This window comes from Microcaecilia unicolor, chromosome 11 (assembly GCF_901765095.1).
Source record: "Microcaecilia unicolor chromosome 11, aMicUni1.1, whole genome shotgun sequence".
Lineage (NCBI taxonomy): Eukaryota > Metazoa > Chordata > Amphibia > Gymnophiona > Siphonopidae > Microcaecilia > Microcaecilia unicolor.
This window is the reverse complement of record NC_044041.1, coordinates 60,975,840-61,000,080: the sequence shown is the minus strand read 5'-3', so window position 1 is coordinate 61,000,080 and position 24,241 is coordinate 60,975,840. Positions and strand designations below refer to the sequence as shown.

The 24,241-nt window shown below is 45.4% G+C and overlaps 1 protein-coding gene across 1 annotated transcript in view; it reads right to left on the bottom strand.

Annotated features, from left to right (window-relative positions):
* Positions 1-2,639: 2,639 nt before the first annotated feature.
* LRRC75B (leucine rich repeat containing 75B) overlaps positions 2,640-24,241 on the bottom strand; it is a 33,456-nt gene continuing 11,854 nt past the window's right edge. The window contains exons 3-4 of the mRNA XM_030219362.1: positions 5,417-5,529; positions 2,640-3,411 (exon numbers count right to left, since the gene is read on the bottom strand). Coding sequence (XP_030075222.1) covers positions 2,964-3,411; positions 5,417-5,529 — 561 coding nt within the window. The 3' untranslated portion in view covers positions 2,640-2,963. The remainder of the gene's footprint in view (positions 3,412-5,416; positions 5,530-24,241) is intronic.

Genomic DNA, 24,241 nt, shown 5'->3' with positions numbered 1-24,241 from the left:
CGGGGCTACATGCACGGTGCAGGACGTAAGGCGTCAAAACCAGCTGATCCTTCAGACGAACTTTCTTGAATGAAGGCACCGGAGTTTACTAACTCCAGCGCTGAAGAACACTCTTGGCTGGCGGGGTTTGGGCATCCCCGCCAGCAATCAAGGTAAATCATGAGGTAGCGGGGCTGGCGGCGATGGTGGGGGAGGGTTGGTGGCGGGAGGGGGGTCGTCGGCAGGGGGCCAGGGGCGAATCTGTGGGGGCCCGGGCCCCCTCAGGCCCCACGTAGCTACGCCACTGCCCACAAGTCTACACCATTACTATAGCCCTAAGGGGTGAAGGGGGGCACCTACATGTGGGTACAGTGGGTTTGGGGGGGTTGGACGACTAAGCATTAAGCAGCACAATTGTAACAGGTAGGGGGGGGGGATGGGCCTGGGTCCACCTGCCTGAAGTCCACTGCACCCCCTAACAACTGCTCCAGGGACCTGCATACTGCTGCCAGGGAGGTGGGTATGACATTTGAGGGTGAAAATAAAAAATTGTGAAACATCATTTTTTGTGGTAGGAGGGGGTTAGTGACCACTGGGGGAGTCAGGGGAGGTCATCCCCGATTCCTTCTGGTGGTCATCTGGTCATTTAGGGCACTTTTTGGGGCCTTATTCATGAAAAAACAGGGTCCAGGAAAAGTGTCCTAAATTCTAGCTAAAAACGCATACTTTTTTTCCATTATCGGTGAAATGCACCCATCTCTGTTTGGCCGATAACCACGCCCCAGTTCTGCCTTCGCCACACCTCTGACACGCCCCCATCAACTTTGTCCACATCCACGACGGAGTGCAGTTGAAAACGTCCAAAATCGGCTTTCGCTTATACCGATTTATTCGTTTTTGGGAGATAAACGTCTATCTCCCGATTTGGGTCGCAATATAGGCATTTTTCTCTTTCAATTATAAGCAGGTTAGTACGCTACTGAAAAAATGCACAAGTTCTCAATTGTCATAATATGTGCAACTGTACAGAACACAATTGACTCACTACCGAGGCTTTTGGTGAGGCAGTACATCAGTTCTTAAAACAAAAGGACTGATTTTTAAACTAGTTAAATAGGTAGCAGCAATAATGCCACTGGATATCATGTCTGATCACCTTGACACTCCAGGCAGTGCTGGAAAAGTTTGGAGGTGGAGCTAAGGCTAAAAATTATTATCTAGGTAGAGTTAGGATCCAAATAACCATCCGGTCAAGTTGGTGAGAGAAATGACTATCCTAACTTGCCTGGATAACTATCTGGGTACGACTACTAAATATCTGGTATTGTCAAAATCTGGATATTCAATGCTGGTATCTGAGTCCAGTTTAACTCCTGAATATCTAGGTACAGAAAAACCCACAGCAGCCAGTGTTAAAAAAAAAAAAAAAGCACTGCCCACTGACAGTTTAATATTACCTCTCAAATCAATAAAGACTAACCAGCTGATATTCAAAGCAATATAGCTTGTTGCTGACTGGTTAAATTACTTGGTCAGGGTTAGCCGCTAATTTTCAGCAGCACTTAACTGCTGAAATTTGTGGTTTTGGGCCTAGCTCAAAGCCAGCTTTGTTGGGGGTGTTCCGGGGGTGGAGTCAGCAATTGGCTGCTTAAGAGCTTGTATTCATCCCTTAAGCGGTCAGGTTTTGCACATAAATGGGACCACATAAAAGTCTGTCCTATTTTATGTGCTACCCCATGGCTGCTTAAGTGCTGAATATTGACTTAAGCGGCTATATGTTAGCCAGCTCAAAAATAACCAGATATTCAAAGCTGAAATCTGGACAGGAAATAACTCTGTCGGCAGTGAGCAAAATGCTCACTGTCGCCGGCTGAATATCAGGCCCTAAGCGGCCCATCCAATCTGCCCTGTTATTCTGGAGAAATGTTAGGAGTTATACAGAGATTCTGCGAGCTGTCCTCTCTTTACCCCTTTGAGCACACAAGAGACACACTCAGTGAAATGCCTAGGGGAATTGCCTTTTTTCACTCTTTCTCCACATGAGTTACATAGAGAGAACTTGGAGGGAAATGAATGCTGTCAGGTTCTTGACTAGCAAATGGTATAGTTTGCATTTCCCAGGAGCAGATAAAACTTTCTCCTAGTTATTGTTAAAAATTGCAAATGCCATCTTAACACAGCTTTAAAAGTTCTAATGCTGAAACAATTTTACCAATCTCAAAGTTATTAAGTTTTACTGGAAATTTATTAGGTAAAAATTGACCGATGAACATTACATATGAAAAACCTCACCTTTCTCCTCTCCCTTGACAAAAAAAACACACCTTTAAAGCAGGAAATGTCTGACAGGGAGGGTGAAGCTGCCCAAACTTGAAGTATACCGTGAATGAGAGGTGAAATGGTGCCTTTCTACAACTGCAAATATGAGTCCCCTGAACAACTGCTCACACTAACCCTCCCCTATAGAGTGCTTCTGGCCATGTACATCTGTGAAGCCTCTCTGCTTTGTTTCTGATTTCAGTTCTTTACTTTGGAGATTAATCCTAATGTACAAATGTAAAAAAATGGGAAAAGCTCAGTGGCGAGATGAGTCATTCCAGCCTGGGCTTCATGATAAGGAAAATCAAGCATATGATGTGGCTCTCAGAGCAATCAGCTGGGGTGAGTTTCTTCAGTAGAGTCCTCCAGTGCAATGTTAATGTGATTGTAGGTACACTGTGAGTAGTGATAGGACTATGGCTCCTGTAGTCTTCCACTCAGTAAATGATAAGTTGAGAAGATAAAAAGTGTCTCAAAAGGCTGGTGAAGTTGACACTTTTTTTTTTTTAAGCTCTTGGTTGTGTAAAACTTTATTGACCCATTGAATCCTTTCACCTCTGGTAGCCCTATAGAGCAGAGGCAGATGGTGTGCTTCAGTCTCCTGTCCCTGGTGGAAGATCCTGTCCTTTTTCTCCCTACCCCTCTCCTTCATCTTCCTCTTGGAATTAGCTTTGTTCACACCCAGAGAGTTCAGCATTTAGAGTTTCATAGATAATTGGGAGCATGGTCTGTTGGCAGAGTCGTCTACGCAGTCTCACCAGCAGGAGCTGTGGCATAGAGGAGACATCCACATTGTTGCCAAGGTCGATCCATGCCAAGGACCGAAACCTGTTAGCATCTTTCATCACATCTGTCAGCTCCTTCACAGTTGATTTGGTCAAACGGTTGCCATTGAGTGACAGGTGGGTGAGCTGGGGCAGTAACCCCAGGAAGGGCAGTAGAAGGCTAAGAGTCTCATCAGTCAAGTCTGTAAAGCTCAGGTCAACTGTAGTAAGGCTGTCTCTGTTACTTTGCAAGTAAAACGCCACCTGTTGGATATCTCTGACAGACAGAGGTATTCCTGACAGATCCATAGTGTCATTGCTTGTCTTCTTCTGCAGAATGGTCTTTAAACTAAAGAGAAGGAAAAGGCAAAAGATTAATTAAAGAGTGAACAAATACACATGATGCTTTTTTAACAAAGCTGGATCTTGGGCTTTTAATAGTGAATGTGTTCCTGGCTCAGCATAGGTTAGACCAAGACCTCTTCCTGTACCACATGATGTAAAAACCAAGCATACCACAACAAGACACAAGTGCTGCAAGGGCTTTGAATTAAGATTTTAATTAACTGATTTAATATAAAGCTTTGTAACCTGCCACTTTCAGCCACAGGCCGTACAGAGGAGGAGTACAAATAAAATGCAAAGTACAACATAAAATCCCTATCCACGCCTACTCCAAATACTCTATTATCTCTTCCCCCTCAAAGCCTACAACACTCCCCCCACAAAACTCCAATGCATGTCCTTAGGTCAACAAGAAAATAATTCTGTAAGTAGTCAAGTTTTGAGCTCTTTTCTAAAACCTGAATAATCCTGAGCACATTTTTGCTTTATTTTTTGTCTACTAGATTGTAAGCTCTTTGAGCAGGGACTGTCTTTCTTCTATGTTTGTGCAGCACTGCGTACGCTTTGTAGCGCTATAGAAATGCTAAATAGTAGTAATAGTAGTAATTTCATCTTCTTAGACAAACTATTCCACAATCCTTTATGTATACTAAGTCTGCACTTGAGTGTGGTCAACTATTGAGAACATAAGAAAAGCCATGCTCAGATAGACTACATTTACCAGATGTCCCAATTAACTGCTATGTGCCAAGGACAACTTATGCAGTTCTATAAATTATGTCACGTGAACAAAACTTGAAGAGATCAGGAGTTTGAATGGAGGGATTAATTAAAACTGAGCTACCTAGCGACAAATCTGATAAGAATGCATAACTCTAACCGTTGAAGGGAATTACAACCACTGTGTTTACAGTAGGGAGGAGGGGGTATTATCACTGTTCAGCTGTTTTACTGACAGCTGTTTGTATTGTATTAGTTTGAAAATTTAATAAAAGAAATTGCAAAAGAAATAGAAAAGAAAAGAAAAGCCATGCCAAGTCAGACCAAGGTCCATTGAGCTCAGCATCTTGCCTCAAACAGTGGCCAGTCTGGGTCATAAGTACCCGGCTGCTCTCCAAAAGTAGATCTATTTCCCATAGTTCACCCCCAATTTATTTTTAAATTTAGTTTTACTGAACTTAAAATTTTCACCTGCACATAACTTGTTAATGCAGAGTACAATCAAGATAAATCCAAAAGAAAAAGTATAACAATCAAGAAGTAATTATGGCATTATGTGAGTCCACAATAATAGGAGCATAAACCCAGGAAGGTATAAAGGAAAAAGAAAATAAGAATTATAAAAAAAGTGGAGAACAGACTTCTTAAAAAGCTTACTACATACACTGAAGTCATATCTGTGGGGTGGCGTTGGGAAGGAGCCAGCAGTTATGAGGGTGCTGGTAATAGTCAGTGCTGGCACCTACATAGCTAATCTGTCCTAAATTCAGGCATTTAGCTATGTGGGCCAGCTAGGACCCACATAATAAAAACAAAATTGCAGAGGCCCTCCACTGTTCTCACAGTTTGGATGAAAGAGAACAGTGCTGTTTTGAAATAAATTAAGTTGTGACTGCTTTTTACTAATATAAGTGACTGAAAGAAAGAGTTTCAACATATATATGGGACTTTAGAATACACTATAGATGAGTGTATGAAAGGCACAAAATAGGTGGTAGTGAGCAAATGATAGAGATGTTTTATGAAAGAAGTCTGGACATAAACAGGTATAGTTGCCCATTAGGTCCTATAACTGTTTATTGTAGAAATCTCTGAGGTCTCCCACCATCATTTAAAAAAATATTTATATATAATTTTGTTTAAAACATTTCTTTAGAACAATATGCTGTTGTTTAACACTAAATTCTACTCATGGATGGTTTTGATTTTATATCTTTATGACACGATGAGGACCCTGGTTTCCTCTGTGCCGCTCCCCCCCCCCCCCCCCCGCGTCCTCTCAGATTTACCAGGCCTGGCACTTTCTCCTGGGCATATTATGTCGTTGCCACTTGGAGTGGGGGGTCAGATGGTAGATGAGTTGTCTGCAGATCCGATCAGTGGATTTCAACAGGTCATAATCCTGTAACCAAACACATATATGAGAACAAGGCTCTGTTTGCCATAACATGAAGATATTGATAGCTCTCATCTATAGCTAGAATAAAAATAGTGTGGAAGAAAGGAGGGATACAAGAGAAGAGAGGAAGATGGAAAGAAGAAAAACCCACTGAAGATGGTCAAAGCAAGGTGGGGAGAAGTCATGGAGATAGGTGCCACACTTGTGGCTTTATACTGTATGATATAATATCTAACTCCTAACCAAAGAGCACAGACAACAGGCAGAACCCAAGTAGCTGATAGAGTGCATGACCTATGAATGAACACATTTCTTCTATGCAAGCCTACGTGCATAAAATATTCAGCAGCCTGATGAAGCCCTGATAAGAACTGATAAACACAGAGGATCACTATATAGATGAATGATGGAATCCAATTAAAGCAAAACTTAAATGGCCTCATAACTGGAGTGAGCTTTGATGGCAGCTTCAGAGGTTGGGCAGCAAGACCAATGCCAGGTAGTCTTCCATAGTCTGGGTCCTATAAATGGCAAAAAACAGATTAGGATTAAGGCTGGAATGGGCTTCGACAGCAACTCCAGTAGTTGGGAAGTAGGACCAGTGCCGGGCAGACTTCTACGGTCTGTCAGGGGCGTAACCAGAAGTCTATTTTTAGGGTTTCTCTGCCACCACCACCACAAAGGTGTAACTGAGCATGCGTGGGAGAGCTGGAATTAGCACAGGTGGGATTCGTGTAGGAGACATCTGCAGCTGGTGGGGTTTGGCATCACCGCCAGCCATGAAAGCAGTGGGGGCTCAGCCCCCCCTGTGGCTACGACACTGTAGTTTGTGCCCCAAAATTGGCAGAAACAGACAGAAATTAAGTATACAAGTGTTTAATCATGAAGAACTGAAACCTCTGCAGAGTGCCAGATTCAACTCTGGCTACATTATTTGGCAGACTGGATGGACTGTGCAGGCACCACCATTTACTATGTTACTATGATAGTAGATTAAATCTGCTTCAAGCTGCACTGAAAGCAGTTCAAAGGCATATTTAATAAATCAAGGGATCCAGCCCATACCAAAAGAAGGGCTGGGGTTCTCCCAAACAGGGCACCAGCTAACAGGCAAGGTTATCTCTAACAAACACAGTAACAAACAATGGTAGGAGCTTCCTTAAAGGAGCATAATGCCATCCGATGGGCGAGGTTCTATCCAAATAAACTACAGCACCAACCAATGGGCATCGCTTTCTTCAGCTCCAGCCTCCCAGGACTTTTTGCCAGGTTGCCTAGCTAAACCAAATCTCCAGAGATGCCAAGTTACCCAGTTCCAGGCTGGAGACTTTTTGGCTAGTTCTGGTTTTGAGCTTACATCCCAAAGCAGTGTGAGATTTGCATTGCCTGATCCTGGCCATTGAAATCAGAGCTGCAAGACCCATAATCCAGAACTGTCCCAAAATCTCTAGCCTGAAACTGGGTAACTTGGCATCTCTGAATCTCTAAAGAGCAACCCTCAGCTCTGTAATGCCCATCAAGTACATTTGCATTCCCCTGCTTTCTCAAACCACTGTGCCAACCAATAGGTAAACCAAAAGGCAATGCTCTCGCATAATAAACCAGAGCTCTAAATATGGGTGGGGCTTTCTTGAACAACATCAACCAATAGGTGAAGCTCTGTCAAACAACCAATGAGTGAGGTGCTCTCAAACACAGCAACCAAGAGGCTGGGCATTCTCAAATACAGCATGCAGCAATGGGTAGGGGTGTCTCAAATACAGTACTAAACAAGGACGTTTAATGACAGGAGACAGCATGATGTCAGAAGGCTGAAGCCGGTCTCCACCCAAGGTTTTAATTCTCTCCAATGCAGACACTGCCATCATGCTACATCCACAACAATTAAATCGATAGGGTGACAAGCTCTGCCTTCTGGCTTCAGCCCACATAATGGACCAGATAGGCTAATGCCATCTCCTGTTATCAAATCTTCTTGGTACTAACCAATGGTTATAGATTTCTCAGATAGTATTAATCAATGGGAGTGGCTCTCAGCCGGTTGGTCTGTTCTCTGCTCTTTCTTGTCCTGTTCCATGGACCCCAAACACATGCGTGACCAGCCAAGCAAAACCAGGTAACCACCAGTTAAAGACATTTTTATTTGTCAGCACTACTGTGCTCTGCACTCCTAATTGGGCCACAACAAGCAAACCTTTCTGCGTGCTTTTTCATCTGGGTCAAAAACTATGCACATGCATAGTATATATACTGCATAATCTTTTTTGTTGTTGTTGCTCTAGCTTGTGTGCAGATGTCTGTTGGCACTTTCACTTTTGTTCAGATGTGTGCACAGAGCTATTACCTCCTGTTCTGTTCCTGCAAAGTTGAAGGCACTGATCTGGTGCAGAAAAGAGAAAAATGAGGCATTTAAATCCCCAGAACCACAGAGCTGCCAAAGGGCCCAATTTTTGAGAGGGAGATTTTAGTACACATACCACCCCGCCTCATTCTACCCTATGGCTCCACCCTCTGACCCATCTCAATCCCACAGCCATTCCAGAAAATACCTTATTTACACCAGTGACAGCAGGGATGGGTAATAGGAAGTGTTTTAAACTTTTAGTGCACGCTATTACACCCCTATCCAGCATCTATTCCTTCTAGGGGCATAACCACGAGGGGGCCTCACTCCCTAACTTTGGACTTATGCCCCCTCCAAAATTGTGGCACCGGTTGAATCACTGATGGAGATTCCCAAGCCCCACCAGTCAAAGAGGTCCACTGCCCAAGCTCCCTAACATTCTGTTTGAATAGTGCAGAAGTTGGCAACATGCTTCATCCATTGATGCTGACACTCCCGCACATACTCAGTTCAGGCACTTGAAAATGGAAAATAAGATGATACCTTTTTTTCTTTTCATCAAAGCAGATGAATCCAGCGACAAGTGGGATTCACCTACCAGCAGGTGGAGATAAAGGGCAATACTGAACTCTGATAAAGGACAGTGAGCAGTCTGACCAGATGGTATTTTCCTTTATCTCAGCAGGTAGATAGATGGTGCCTCAGTAGCTCCTGGATTCTTCTGCCAGTGGCTTCTCTTGGTTCGCTAGTTCAGTCGAGTCCAGGGGTAAAAAGACTTGCACTGGTGCCTTTTGGGGGTATTCCTGGTGGTGCTAGGTCCTCCCCTTCTCCCCACTCCAGCAGTGGATCTTTCTCTCCAAGGTCATGGTGGTGGCAGCGGCCTTCCTCAGCAGGGAAGGGATCAAGATATGCCCTTATCTGGATGATTGGCTGCTCAGGGCATCTTCCCTTCAGGAAAGTGTGTGAATAACCTCTTGGGTTATTTCTCTTCTGCAGTCTCTAGGTTGGATTATCAGTTTTGCCAAGAGCTAGTTGATTCCGTCCCAGAACCTGGAGTATCTGGCGAAACTTGCCAGGGCAGTGTGTTCCTTCTGGATCTCTGTATGGACAACTCCAGTCTCAGGTTCACTGCTGCTCTCTCTTTCAAATCCGCGGACATGGGATTATGTCCAAGTCCTGGGCTGTATGGTGGTGACATTGGAAGTGGTGCCCTGAACCGGGGCACACGAGGCTTCTGCAGTTCTTCCTTCTGTTGCGGTGATCTCTGATGTCCCAGGATTACCAGGGTTGTCTTCCCTGGATCCCACAGGCAAAGATCAGAATGAGCTGGTGGCTGCAGACTGCCCATATTTGCCGGAGAATTCCTTTGGGGTCCCCCCAATGGATAGTAGTGGTCATGGATGCCAGCCTCTCAGGTTAGGGAATGTATTGCCAACAGGCTATGCTCAGGTCCTCTGGATGGAGGTGAAAGCATGGTTGCCAATCAATCGGCTGGAACTCAGAACCGTTCAAAAAGCTGTGCGGGCCTTTCAGGAGGTTCTCCAGCAACATCCCTCCCTTCCCACTGTTTCCCCAAACATCCACCCACCCTTCCCTTCACAATACCTGTCAACATTAGGCTCCGGAAGCCTGGATTCTTATGGTCTCCGGCAACCATAAATAACAGACATTAAAAATATATATATAGCCCCCTCCCCCCATCTCCGCCCTAGGTTAATCAAGTTTATGGCACCTTATTTCTATATCATTCCTAGTTTACATGATCATAGAGTATTTAAGATAAGGCTCCTACCCCTATTCTGCAGCTAACTTGACCGGACCAACATGAATTGGTTTTTACATTTTACAGAGTCATGAGCCTCCTGTGTCTCCCAGGTAAGAAGCTGATGCAGTTGGTTGCTCCATTTCCAATAAGTTGGTGGTTCAGAGGCAACTCATGACTGTAAAATACATTTTCAAACTAGAAGACACATTTTACTTAATAGAAGTGTACCCCCTGTATCCTTCCCTCTATAAGCCTTTATCCTATCTAAAAGCAATTGTTCAGGAGAGCCTAGAATATTAACCTCTAAAATAGCAGCCATATATCTAGCTAACGAGGTCCAAAATGGGCTGATTCTGGGGCATGCCATGGAGGAGTGGCCTAGTGGTTAGGGTGGTGGACTTTGGTCCTGGGGAACTGGGTTCGATTCCTGGCACATGCAGCTCCTTGTGACTCTGAGCAAGTCACTTAACCCTCCATTGCCTGCCGCATTGAGCCTGCCATGAGTGGGAAAGCACAGGGTACAAATATAAATAAAAAATAGAGTATTTTCTGCTCTAAGACCTTTGCTGCATGTTGGTGATTGTGTTCTACCTGACTTGTACAACTGCACTTGGGTAAAGTATGCTCTGTGGACTGTTTTGAAGCAACATTCCCTAAGGTCTGAATTAGAAGTAAGTCCCAGTGTACTTTTAATATTATCAGGGCTTCTTTTGTGCAGCTATGTGCTGGTACCGGCACCTTTTTTTCCCCTTCCCCACTCATCTCCCACGGCCACAGCTACTTTTCTAAATGAGCAGCAGCAGCGCCGCAAGGAGCAGCAGGCAGAGGTGCGGGGCTGCACGCACTGTGTTGGCTCTGCCAATCCCCAGTCCTAGAACAGGAAGTTGACGTCAGTCAGAAGGGCAGGGGATTGGCAGAGCCAACAGTGCATGTCTGAGCACTGTGGTTTTGCACCTTTTACTCTTTGATTTGCCCGGTGACGCTGCTGCTCATTGGGAGAAGCAGCAGCGGCCCTTGGAGAGTTGCTGCATGGGGAGAGAGGAGGCAAGGGGAGAAATGCTGGATGGGAAGAGAGGAGGAAAGGGAGAAATACTGGATGGGGAGAGAGGGGACAAGGGGAGAAATACTGGATGGGGAGAGAGAGGGCAAGGGGAGAAATGCTAGATGGAAGTGGGGAGGAGAGAGGGGGGCAAGCTGCAGGTAAACACAGTCAAACGAGGGAAATTGAAGATTGGATAGTATGAAAGAACTAAATGTGAATAAAGGCAGAAAATAAAATCGAAGAAAGCTGAAAGGAAAAGGAGGAGAGAAAAATGACAAACAGGAAATCCTGGCAATAGAGTTGAGAGAAGACGATGCCAGTAGAAACCAGAGACTGGGACCAATACAAATGAAAAGAAGTATGTGGCCAGACAACAAATGTAGGTAAAATAATTTTATTTTTATTTTAAGATAATGTAGTGTGGTAGCTGTGCTAATTTTTTTGTTTTATTTGTAGTTGTTAATTTGTAATGTAGTGAATAGAACATTTGAAATTTAAATCATCTATTTTTATAGCAAGGGGGAAATATATATTTTTTCTGGTGTTATCCTGCATGCCAGAGTCCGTGTTTTGGGTGTTTCAGCTGTTTTTTTTTGGTTTACGTATTTTATTAGTTTATGGTCAATCTTAGGGGTTTTTTTGTTGGGCCTAGGGCCTTGTGTACTATTTTCAATGATGCCTTTTTATATGCTCCATGGCTGGTAAAATGGGTGTGGCTACTGTTGGTGTATGGCTACTGTAGGGGTGGAGCCATAGATTGTGACCCCGCCCTTAAGGTTGGTCCAGTATGGGTACTGGTAAAAGCAGGATACTATTCAATATCTCCCAATCCCCAAATCCTCTCCCTAAATCCTGTTTTCAATGACTCCTAACCTCCCTCAAATCCATAGTCTCTTCCAAATGATAAAGTGCTTTACGTAGCCCTGAAATTGTAACCTCGCTCTCTGAAACCTCATTGAAAAAGCTTCTCAGTTTATCACCCTCTCGAAGAGCTAAATGGCTCCAATCTAAAGAGCGCACATATTATTGTTTATCATTTATTAGGTGTACTATACTATTTCTAATCAGAACAAATTGAGTCAGTTTACAGTTACAATAAAATTTGCTACCAGAAAGTGACAGGGAGCTCCATAGCTTGATAGGAGAGTACAATCATACCAAAGAACATACATAAGATCAAATACACAGTAGAGATTGTCTTTAAAACAACACCGCACAGTCTTTCACATTTCATAGATAGGGGATTAATCGGCTCAGTACAGGGCATATTTGGTAATAAGTGAACCTATCGCCCCACCGCACGCCTATTTGATGTTGAAGTTCCTCTAAAGGAAGCAGGACCCCTTCATCAGTGATCAAGTGTTACAATAATGTCAAATCAGCTTGCTCCCATACCAAAAAACCTAGAATTTCTAGACCCGGTGCAAATGCTATGTTCCCCCCTTATGGAGTGCTGATCAGTTGTGTTTGGCTACTCTCCAGGTTATCTACAATCACCCTCCACATTTCCTTCATGGGCGAAAAATAATACTACAACTCAACCTATAGGGAAGAAGGTTAGTTGGGGCCTGCAGTAAAGACATAAAGTGATAGGGAGCTCAATAAGCTGATTCCAAAACCAGTGGGGTATATCCAGTGCTACAAAAAAAGCCAAGCTCTAATGTGGCGCAATAAGCAGGCGATATTATATAATCACATATTTGGAAGACCCAACCCTCCTGCTTCCAATTACCCATAAGGAGGGAGAATTTCAATTTAGGTTTCTTTATTTGCCCAACAAAATTTAGAAAACAATTGGTAAATACATCTTAGATCTTTGTTCAATAGCCTAAGCGGCAGGGCTTGCATCATATAAAGCCATTTAGGGAATATTATCATTCGTATTACGCTAATGCGGACTTTCAGAGAGAGCAGTAAGTCCCTCCAGCTGTCCAACTACTGTTCCGTAACCTCTTATAATTTAGCAATATTTAGTGAATATATATCATCAGCGGCAATTGCGAGCTGGATCCCTAGGTATTTAAATAAATGTATTGCTCATTGCAAAAAGGAAAAGGTCCTTCTCAAGTGTGCTTCACCATATCGGACGATGGCAGGGCCTCCAATTAAGAAAGGTTCAGCCTTAGGCCTGCATAATCTCCGTATTCCCTAATGCTTCCTAAAAGCATCTTGAATGAGCTCTGTGGGTGTGTCAAATGCACCAGGATACCATTTGCAAAAGGTGCAAGCTTAAATGTTTAGGAACTTATCTGGATGCCTTGAATATCTGGATTAGCTTATATATCCTGTATCAAAGGGTCAAGTCTAAGTATAAAAAATAAGGGTGACAGTGGGTATTCTTGTCTCATCCCATGACAAATTGGAAAGTTGTCCAACCTAATCCCATTAACCATTATGGCCTCTCTGAGGGAGGTATAAAGGGTCTGTATTGTAGACACAAAGGGAAAATTCTATATATGGTGCCTTAAAAATTGACGCTGCAAAACCACGCGGTTAGCATGATTCTATAAACTACACCTAAAATTAGGCGTAGTTTATAGAATATGATCACGTGCCGTTCTTGCAACTAAAATTTGTGTGCACCCATTTAGGTCACCTAAAACCAGGCCTAAGTTAGGCGCAGATCGGGTGTATTCTATAATAGTGCACATAGTTTTTTGAAATGCCCACAACCTGCCCATTCCTCGTCCATGGCCATGCACCCTTTTTGACTGTGTGCATTAGAGTTTATGCATACCATGTTACAGAATACGCCTAGAAAGTTGTGCGAGTAAATTCTAATTAAAACCAATTACTGCTGCTAATTGGTTAAATACCAATTATTGGTGCTAATTGGCTTGTTAATCAGTTAAGTTGTATGTGCAGTTTGGCCATGTGGCCAAATTAATGCGTGCAACTTAAGGCACCATATATAGAATTTGAGGGAAAGTGGCCCACAAACCCATATTTCTCCAAGATGGCAAATAAAAATTCCTAATTCGCCCGTTCAAATGCCTTTTCAGCATCAAAACTTATTAACAATGAGGGTAATCCCTGTCTGTCACTGTACTCCAATGATGTCAATATTTTCCTCATTTTTGATTAGCTTTCAGAGGCCAAAACCTCCTGTATCAGGACAGGTCAGGAAAACAAACTAGCATTGTTGTTCTCAGGACAGGTCAGGACAGTATACTGCTGTTATTGTATCCTCTTCTGACTTGAGGAAGGAAGAGCTGGTCTCTGAAAGCTAATCAAAAATGTATTAAAATTAGTCCAATATAAAGATATCACCTTATTTTCTATTTTGAGGCTCATTTTCAAAGCACATAGACTTACAAAGTTACATAGTGTGAGAATCAGAGAAGCCACAGAGCCCAGAATGCAGGGGGGAAGAGAGAGTAAAGCCCAAGTGGAAAAACTACAGATCCCAGAATGCATTGCGGGAGGGGAGGAGGCAGGAGCGTAGAGAACACAGATTGGAGACTGCCTGGAAGAATAGGAGAGAGGAGGACAAACGAGGACCTGAGCCACATGAGAGGAAAGGAGAGGGGGCTGATTGGGAGATGGAATCAGCTGAGGAGAGGGTGGAACACCTGAGGGAGGGGGTGGAGAATGGGGGGATGGAATGGGAGGAGTTGGAGCAGATAGGAGGAGAAGGTGTGGAAGAGGAAATGGAGGTGGGAGAGGAAGTGGCTGGAGAAGAGGAGTGACTTCTAGAGAAGAGCCCAAAGTATCAAGAAAGGAATAATAGTCAGGAGAGATCCGGTGGGTGGTTGTCAAGAGGTAAAGTGTTGACAAGTGAGGGTGGTGGATCTTTAAAAGCCTGGCTAGCAGAACTGTGGTTAAAGCCTGTCTAGCTGAACTTTGTGGGAAGTCTGGCTAGCCGAGCTGGATTTGAAGCCTGGCTAGCAGAACTGTGTTCAAAGCCTGACTAGCTGAACTTTGTGGGAAGTCTGGCTAGCCGAGCTGGGTTTGAAGCCTGGCTAGCGGAACTGTGTTCAAAGCCTGACTAGCTGAACTTTGTGGGAAGTCTGGCTAGCCGAGCGGGGTTTGAAGCCTGGCTAGCAGAACTGTGTTCAAAGCCTGACTAGCTGAACTTTGTGGGAAGTCTGGCTAGCCGAGCTGGGTTTGAAGCCTGGCTAGCAGAACTGAGTTTAAAGTCTAACTAGCTGAACTTTGTTTAAAAGACTAGCAAGTGGTACTGTGTTGCACCGCCTTGCTAGCGGAACTGTGTGGCAGTGAGAGCGAACTGCACGGACGAGTGTGGAATCGGAAGCGGACAGCACGGATAAGTGAGAGAGACAACTACGCAGCCGGGAGGAGCGGCTGACATATGGTGGCAGTGGTGGGATAACAGTGAACCTTCACGGAGGAGGAGGAGAGGCCCCTGGAAGGCCGAGGGAGGGCCAGACCTGACCCATCGAGTAACCAGAGCGAGGTGGTGGTGGCCGGGAGATTCCTGAAGCCCGTCGAGGGGGCCAACGCTGACAAAGGCGCATTACTCGCCTACCCAGGTAAAGGGTACCTAGGGAGGAGGCGAGGGAGGATATAATAAACGGGGAGGCACAGGGCCTGTGAACTATAAAAGATTTTTGTGAAAGTCCGCACTTGGGTGGCTGTTTTTTTTTGTTTCCCCGCAGATACCCTGGAGCCGGTGGACAAGATGGATCCCAAAGAACTGTTTGCGTTTATGACACACCAATTTCAGAAGCAGCAGGAAATGGCTCATCAACTTTTGGAGGACTTGTTAGCTGCTTCCCGAGCCCAGCAACAGCCACTTTTGGATTTATTTCAAGAATTGCTGCGTAGTGGAGGCGGACTGCAGGGAGCAGGACTGAACTTGAGGCCCATCCGTGTGGAGGAAGGAGCGGGGACTGCTGGGCTTCCTGGGGTAAACTGGCTGCCTTGGGGTAAGCTAACTGACTCAGACAATATTGAGGATTACTTGGGAGCGTTCGAAAGGGTGGCTACGGCCGCCGGCTGGCCCCAAGAGCAATGGACCATTAGGTTGGCACCCGCCCTATCTGGGAGGGCTCTGGCTGCTTTTCGGGCGCTCCCTACCCCGGAAATAGCTGATTATGCGAAACTGAAAGAAGCTATTCTGGATAGGTATGGGCTAAATCGTCAGACTTATAGGAGGAGATTTCGGGAGTGGAGGTGGACAGAGGGGGAGACACCTAGAGCACTGCTGCAAAAACTTTTAGATTTAGCGGGCAAGTGGCTAGAACCAGAGAAGAGATCTGTTAATCAAGTGTTCCAGGATGTAGTACTGGAGCAATTTTTAGAAGCTTTGCCTAATGCTCTTAGGGTGGATCTAGTGAGGAAGGGTAAAAAAACTAGCGCGTAGGGGGAGAGCGCAGATGTTGGAAGGAATGAGGCACACGGAGGACTTCCCTAAAAGGCCCGGGGAGTTGTTGGAGCAGTTTCCTTCTTTTCTTAAGGAACAGGAATCGGACCCTACACTGCAGTATGCATGGGAGAGGGCCAGGGAAGAAGGGAGAAGGACACAGGGACCAGCTTTTATTATTGAGAAGGGCTTATTGTTTAGGGTAACAAAAGCCAGAGAAGGGGAGCCGTTGGTGAAGCAGTTATTAGTCCCTCGGGGGTTTCGGGAGGTGATAATACGAGTAGCCCATGATCACCCATTGGGAGGACATAAAGGGACGCAGAACACCGTAAAACAACTGCTAGGTCGGTTTTATTGGCCTGGGGTGTATAAGGAAGTGGAGGCTTACTGTGATTCCTGTGGGTTATGTCAGAAGGTGGCGGAAAGAGGGCCAGGGCCAGTACCCTTACATCCGCTTCCTCGGATTGGGGTTCCATTAGGGCGAATTGCTATGGATATTATAGGCCCACTTATTAGGTCCACAAGAGGGTTTATGTATATTCTGGTGATCATGGATATGGCTACGCGGTTCCCATGGGCAGTGCCTCTGCGTAATCTATCAGCCAAGGTTATTGCAGCAGAGCTTATTAGGCTGTTTTGTGAGGTGGGGTTTCCTAGGGAGGTATTGACAAGTCCATAGACCGCTATTAAATGGACTTGGAAAAATTCCGCATTTTTAGGTATAACTTGTCTGGAATGTTTTTACGTTTGGGGAGCGTGCCAGGTGCCCTTGACCTGGATTGGCCACTGTCGGTGACAGGATGCTGGGCTAGATGGACCTTTGGTCTTTCCCAGTATGGCACTACTTATGTACTTATGTACTTATGACTGACCGAGGAACGAATTTCAGGTCGGGCACACTTACCCAAGTATGGGAAGCTTTTGGTATTGTTCATATTAACACCTCGGCATACCATCCCCAAACTAATGGGCTAGTGGAAAGGTTTAATAAAACCTTGAAGGCCTTGTTGAGGAAAGGATTAGGCTCTCACTATGAAAATTGGGACCAACTACTGCCGTTTGCTCTATATGTGAGCCGAGAATGTGTTCAGTCCTCTCTTGGGGTTTCGCCCTTTGAGCTGATGTATGGGCGAGCTCCGAGGGGGGTGCTTGACATGGTAAAAGAACAGTGGGTCCCACCGGGGCAGGGAGATAAGACAGTGGTCTCATATCTGTATGACTTGAAGGGGCGGTTACAGAGATTAGGGGCGTTATCTAGGGAAAATCTCAGGAGAGCCCAGGAGTATCAGAAAGAGAGGTATGATAAAGGGACTCAGGAAAGGTCATTTGAAGAAGGGGATAAAGTTCTGGTCAGGATCCCGGATGGTCCTCATAAATTTACTAGTAGATGGAGGGGACCCTGTACAGTGAAGAGGCAGTTGGGGCCCGTGACATATGAAGTGAGGAATGAACGGGGGAAAAATCAAACCTATCATGTTAATTTGTTGAAACCTTGGATAGAGAGGAAGGTCTTTGTGGGGAAGGTATGGGAGGAAGAGGAGGAAGACTTAGGGCCTCAAATTTCGGAAATCTTTAGCCCCAAAGAGCCAGTGGTGGGGGAAGGGCTAGAGAATCAACAGAAGGAACAGATTCAGGCTCTTTTGAGAGAATTTCAAGATGTGCTTACGTCTTGCCCTGGTGAGACACATCTGATAACTCATAATGTGATTACAGAAAAAAGGAGGGTGGTGCAACAGAAACCGTATAGGTTATCACCAGTTAAACAGCAGGAAATAATCAAGCAGGTGAGGGAAATGCTGGATTTTGGGGTGATAGAGGAGTCAGGGAGTCCCTGGTCTAGTCCGGTGGTGCTGGTGCCAAAGTCGGATGGGACGTGGCGCTTTTGTATTGACTTTCGTCAAGTTAATGCCCTGTCCCATCCTGATGCCTATCCTATGCCCCGTATTGAGGAGCTGATAGACAGGCTGGGGCCTGCACAGTTCTTGTCTACCTTAGATCTAACAAAGGGATATTGGCAGATTCCCCTTTCATTGGAGTCTCGTCAGAAGACAGCATTTTGTACTCCGGTTGGGCTGTTTCAGTTCAAGAGGATGCCTTTTGGATTGAATTCAGCAGCGGCATCCTGCCAGCGTCTGCTGGATAGGGTTTTGAGGCCGCATCAGGAGTATGCGGCTGCATACTTAGATGATGTTATCATTCATAGTACTGATTGGAAAACTCATCTACTACAGCTGAGGAAGGTACTACAGGCTTTTAGGGAAGCAGGACTAACTCTGAATCCCCAAAAATGTCATTTTGCAAAAAGGGAGGTTAAGTATCTTGGATATAAAGTGGGGAATGGACAGGTGAGACCCTTGTGTGACAAGGTAAAGAGTATCCGCCAATTTCTATTGCCCACCACCAAGAAAGGTTTGAGAGGGTTTCTGGGGTTAATAGGATACTACAGAAGGTTCATTCCTCACTTTGCCTCTCTGGCAGCTCCATTGACAGACATGTTGAAAGGGAATAGACCTAATCAGCTTAGATGGGGAGAGAGAGAAAAGCAAGCCTTTTCGGCTTTACGGTTAGCATTGTGTGAGGAACCCCTGCTGAGAACGGTGGACTTTGAGAAACCTTTTGTGTTGCATACTGATGCTTCAGGTGTGGGGTTAGGTGCTGTATTATCCCAGGTACATGAGGGGGAGGAACACCCAATTTTATATTTAAGCCGGAAGCTGCTGCCTCATGAAACTCGGTATGCCACCATTGAGAGGGAGTGTCTGGCCATTAAGTGGGCTATTCAAGAGTGTCAGTATTATTTGGAGGGACGCCCTTTTAAACTGATTACTGACCACGCTCCTTTAAAATGGTTAGGGCAAATGAAGAACAATAATGCTAGACTCATGAGGTGGTATTTGGCATTACAGCCCTTCCAGTATTATATTGAGCATCGGGCGGGGAAGTTATTGCAACATGTGGATGTGTTGTCCAGGATTGCTAGTCTGGATGGGGAAAGTGGTAAAAGGGAAAGGACTAGCAATATTTTGAGCAGGGGGGTATGTGAGAATCAGAGAAGCCACAGAGCCCAGAATGCAGGGGGGAAGAGAGAAAAGCCCAAGTGGAAAAACTACAGATCCCAGAATGCATTGCGGGAGGGGAGGAGGCAGGAGCGTAGAGAACACAGATTGGAGACTGCCTGGAAGAATAGGAGAGAGGAGGACAAACGAGGACCTGAGCCACATGAGAGGAAAGGAGAGGGGGCTGATTGGGAGATGGAATCAGCTGAGGAGAGGGTGGAACACCTGAGGGAGGGGGTGGAGAATGGGGGGATGGAATGGGAGGAGTTGGAGCAGATAGGAGGAGAAGGTGTGGAAGAGGAAATGGAGGTGGGAGAGGAAGTGGCTGGAGAAGAGGAGTGACTTCTAGAGAAGAGCCCAAAGTATCAAGAAAGGAATAATAGTCAGGAGAGATCCGGTGGGTGGTTGTCAAGAGGTAAAGTGTTGACAAGTGAGGGTGGTGGATCTTTAAAAGCCTGGCTAGCAGAACTGTGGTTAAAGCCTGTCTAGCTGAACTTTGTGGGAAGTCTGGCTAGCCGAGCTGGATTTGAAGCCTGGCTAGCAGAACTGTGTTCAAAGCCTGACTAGCTGAACTTTGTGGGAAGTCTGGCTAGCCGAGCTGGGTTTGAAGCCTGGCTAGCGGAACTGTGTTCAAAGCCTGACTAGCTGAACTTTGTGGGAAGTCTGGCTAGCCGAGCGGGGTTTGAAGCCTGGCTAGCAGAACTGTGTTCAAAGCCTGACTAGCTGAACTTTGTGGGAAGTCTGGCTAGCCGAGCTGGGTTTGAAGCCTGGCTAGCAGAACTGAGTTTAAAGTCTAACTAGCTGAACTTTGTTTAAAAGACTAGCAAGTGGTACTGTGTTGCACCGCCTTGCTAGCGGAACTGTGTGGCAGTGAGAGCGAACTGCACGGACGAGTGTGGAATCGGAAGCGGACAGCACGGATAAGTGAGAGAGACAACTACGCAGCCGGGAGGAGCGGCTGACAATAGGTTACTATCAGGCTTATTTTCGAAAGAGAAGGGCGCCCATCTTCCGACACAAATCGGGAGATGGGCGTCCTTCTCTCAGGGTTGCCCAAATCGGCATAATCGAAAGCCGATTTTGGATGCCCTCAACTGCTTTCCGTTGCGGGGACAACCAAAGTTCCCGGGGGCATGTCGGAGGCGTAGCGAAGGCGGGACTGGGGCATGCTTAACAGATGGGCGTCCTCGGCCGATAATGGAAAAAAGAAGGGCGTCCCTGATGAGCACTTGGCCAACTTTACTTGGTCCATTTTTTTTCACGACCAAGCCTCAAAAAGGTGCCTGAACTGACCAGATGATCACCGGAGGAATCAGGGATGACCTCCCCTTACTCCCCCAGTGGTCACCAACCCCCTCCCACCCTAAAAAAAAGTTAAAATAATTTTTTTGCTAGCCTTTATGCCAGCCTCAAATGGGCCGGTTCATATCCCTTCTGCTCCTTGTGATCTTGGGCAAGTCATTTAACCTTCTATTGCCTCAGGTACAAACTTAGATTGTGAGCCCTCCTGGGACAGAGAAATATCCAGTGTACTTGAATGTAACTCACCTTGAGCTACTCCTGAAAAAGGTGTGAGCAAAATGGAAAGAAAATAAATAAATAAATAAATAAAATACCCAGCTCCCTGACAGCAGTATACAGGTCTGTGGAGCAGTTTTATTGGGTGCAGTGCACTTCAGCCAGGCGACCCAGGCCCATCCCTCCCTGCCTGTTACACTTGTGGTGGTAAATGGGAGCCCTTCAAAACCCACCCGAAGCCCACTGTACCCACATGTAGGTGCCCCCTTCACCCCTTAGGGCTATGGTAGTGGTGTACAGTTGTGGGGAGTGGGTTTTGGGGGGGGGGGCTCAGCACCCAAGGTAAGGGAGCTATGCACCTGGGAGCAATTTCTGAAGTCCACTGCAGTGCCCCGTAGGGTGCCCCGTTGGTGTCTTGGCATGTCAGGGGGACCAGTGCACTACAAATGCTGGTTCCTCCCACGACGAAATGGCTTGGATTTGGTCGTTTTTGAGATGGGTGTCCTCGGTTTCCATTATCGCCGAAAACCGGGGACGACCATCTTTAAGGACAACCTAAGGATGACCATCTCTAAGGTCGACCTAAATGTTGGGATTTGGGCGTCCCCGACCATATTATCGAAACACAAGATGGATGCCCATCTTGTTTTGATAATACGGGTTTCCACGCCCCTTCGCCGGGACGTCCTTAGAGATGGTCGTCCCCGTTCGATTATGTCCCTCCACGTAACTTTCTATGTGCTTTGAAAATGAGCACCTTCATCTTTTATTTATGTTATTAACCTTTATTAACATAGCCACCATATTACTTTATCCTATATTAAAAATAAAATTATGTTTTCTACCTTTGATGTCTGGCAATTTTCTTTTTCTAATTGTGTTGGTCCCAGTCGCTGGTTTCTGCTTTCCTTCATCGTCTCTTAACATTCTTGCTAGGGTTTCCCGTTCATTTGTCATTTTTCTCTCTTCCTTTTTCTTTCAGTTTTCTTCAATTTATTTTTCTGCCTCTCTGTACAGATTTAATTCATTCTTACTATCCAGTCTTTAATTTCTCTCTTTTTACTTTGTCTACCTACAGGTTTTCATCTTTCCCTCATCTTTGTTCTTCATATGCCTCTTCTCTTATTCTCTAGTCTTTTACTAACTCTATCTTTTCCCCTTTCCATCCAGCATCACCACTCTTTCACTCCCCATCCTTCTATCCAGTGTCTACCATTTCTCCCAATCTTTCCACCCAGTGTCTTCCCTCTCTCTCCATCCTTCCATCCAGCATCTCCCCTCTTTCTCTCCCTACCCTTTCATCAAAGGTCTCCCCTTTTTTTCGCCTCATCCTTTCAGCATCTCCCCCTTTTCTCCCTCGTTCCATCCAGTGTTTTACCTCTTTCTCTCTCCATCCTTCCAGTCAGCGTCTCCCCTTTTTCTCTCCCCCCACCAGTTCCAGAGCTGCCAAGTCTCACTCCAACTTTGGTGGGTCATCTTTCACACTCCCTGGACAGGAATTGACATAAGAGGGGCAAAGGACTGGCGGAGCCGACACCTGCTTCTTCTTCATTTGCTGCCGCTACTGCTCATCGGGAGGAGAGGCAGCAGCGGCAGCAGCAGCAGCAGCGGTGCAGTGGTGGCAGGTCTGGAACTGGCATTACCCAACTCTTCTATGTTGCCCCGGACCTGGTGATAAATATTTTCACATTGTCTGCGTGTTAAAACCCCCTGTTTACTTCTGTGCATTGTGGAGGAATGGCTTCATTACCATTCATTTTAATATAGTGTGCACCCATGTCTAGCGCGAGAGTTAATTACCACGGTGAACCCCTTTTTGTATCATGTGGTCAGTAACGTGAGGGCAGAACGCTTGTTAACCGTATGCTTCTGCCTGCAGTAACTTCCTACATTGGTCCTATAGTGCCAGCTAATGAGTGGAGGTACCTCAAATAAAAATAGCACCAACTAATAAGCTTTTCTGTGCCTGTCTGAAAATTTCACTGAAGGCTATTTAACACATTCCCTCACGCCTCACCTCATCTCCTTCCCTGGCAGAAGTGTGCTGGTCCTGACCCTATGTGAAGAGGCAGAGAGGAGCAACCTGTGGTGATTTTCTGCCAGGTTATGCCAGGTCGCCAACACAGAACCTTTCTGAACTTCCTGTCTCCTGCAGCTGGAAGAGAAGGGGGAAGGAGGCCTTCTGTTGGTCCCTGACCCAGAACAATTAAAAAAAAAATTGAATGAACATTGAGAGCAGCTGCTACTATAGGCTGTTCTTCGTCACTCTCCTCTGTCTGTAAATACTGGAGATTCCTTTTACCATGAAATATGTTATAAGGACCTCCTCAAGCCGCAACTCATCTACCTCATAGCCACACAACCCTGCTTATTCCTAATGCCTGAGAGGTGCTTTTCCCACTAGCTTACTGAACTGGAAAATATGGTATTGTAAAGAGATTAGGGAAAAGTACAATTTACACTTCTTTTTGTAAAGTTAATCCTGTAATGGATATAGTCTCAATACACCTTCCTCAGAAGCTCTGCCCTGTGGATCTCACACTCTTCAATGCTCTTTAAGGCAATATCTGAAGAACACAGATCATTCATACTTGCATATACCCTGTAAACACAGAAGCACCATTACTGCTGTTTGCCCAGTTGAATGAATGTAAACCACAAAACATATATGGCCAGGGACTTGGAGGTTCAAAGTTGGGGTTCAAATGTGATCACTTTTCCTATTTTTGCCTTTGCCCTATGCACCGGACAGTTTCTTTTACACTCAAACCAGAGTATAGATGACAGTGTTCCTAATGGAGCTCTGTCCATAACAGGGACAGTCACTGGTCACCCTGGTATAGACGGCAGAGGCAAAAATAGAAATAGTGATCTCTTCCGTGGTTTGGCCAGAGCAGCAGATCTACAGAGAATGTAGTGCTGAATACACAGTGGAAAAACAGGCAGGACTGTTATAGGGAACAAAGTAGTAAATTTAATATGAATTGGAGGAAATCTTTCTTCACTCAACATGTAATTAAACTCTGGAATTTATTGCCAGAGTATGTGGTAAAGGGGTTTAGCATAGCGGGGTTTTAAAAGGGTCTGGCCGGCTTCCTAAAGGAAAAGTCCATAGACCATTATTAAATTGGCGTGGGGAAAATGCACTGCTTATTTCTGGGATAAGCAGTATAAAATGTATTGAGCTTTTTTGGGATCTTGCCAGATATTTGTGACCTGGATTGGCCACTGTTTGAAACAGGATGCTGGGCTTGATGGACCTTTGGTTTGTCCCAGTGTGGCAATACTTATGGGGGAAGGGGGGGAAACTGATGATTTATGATCTGCTGCAGGAGACAATCCCTCCACTTGAGTCTCTAGTTTAGTTCCTGTCATTAGAAAAGATTGAAAATGACCTAAATTGGAGCATTTTCCAAAGGACTGTGAGAGACTGGGGTTATATGTGTACTCAGCTGCAATCACAAGCATGGGAACTTTGAGTTAAACTGCACTGATAGTCAGAGAGGCTCCCTTTTTGCTGACTTCAGCATGCCAGTTCTAGGAGGGAGACTTATTGGCCAGTCCTAGTTTTGAACTTGCATCTCCAGTGCAGTGTGGTAGTAGTTCCTGATCCCACCCCTTGAAATCAGTGCTGCAGGTCCCATAATGTATCAGAAATTCAGTT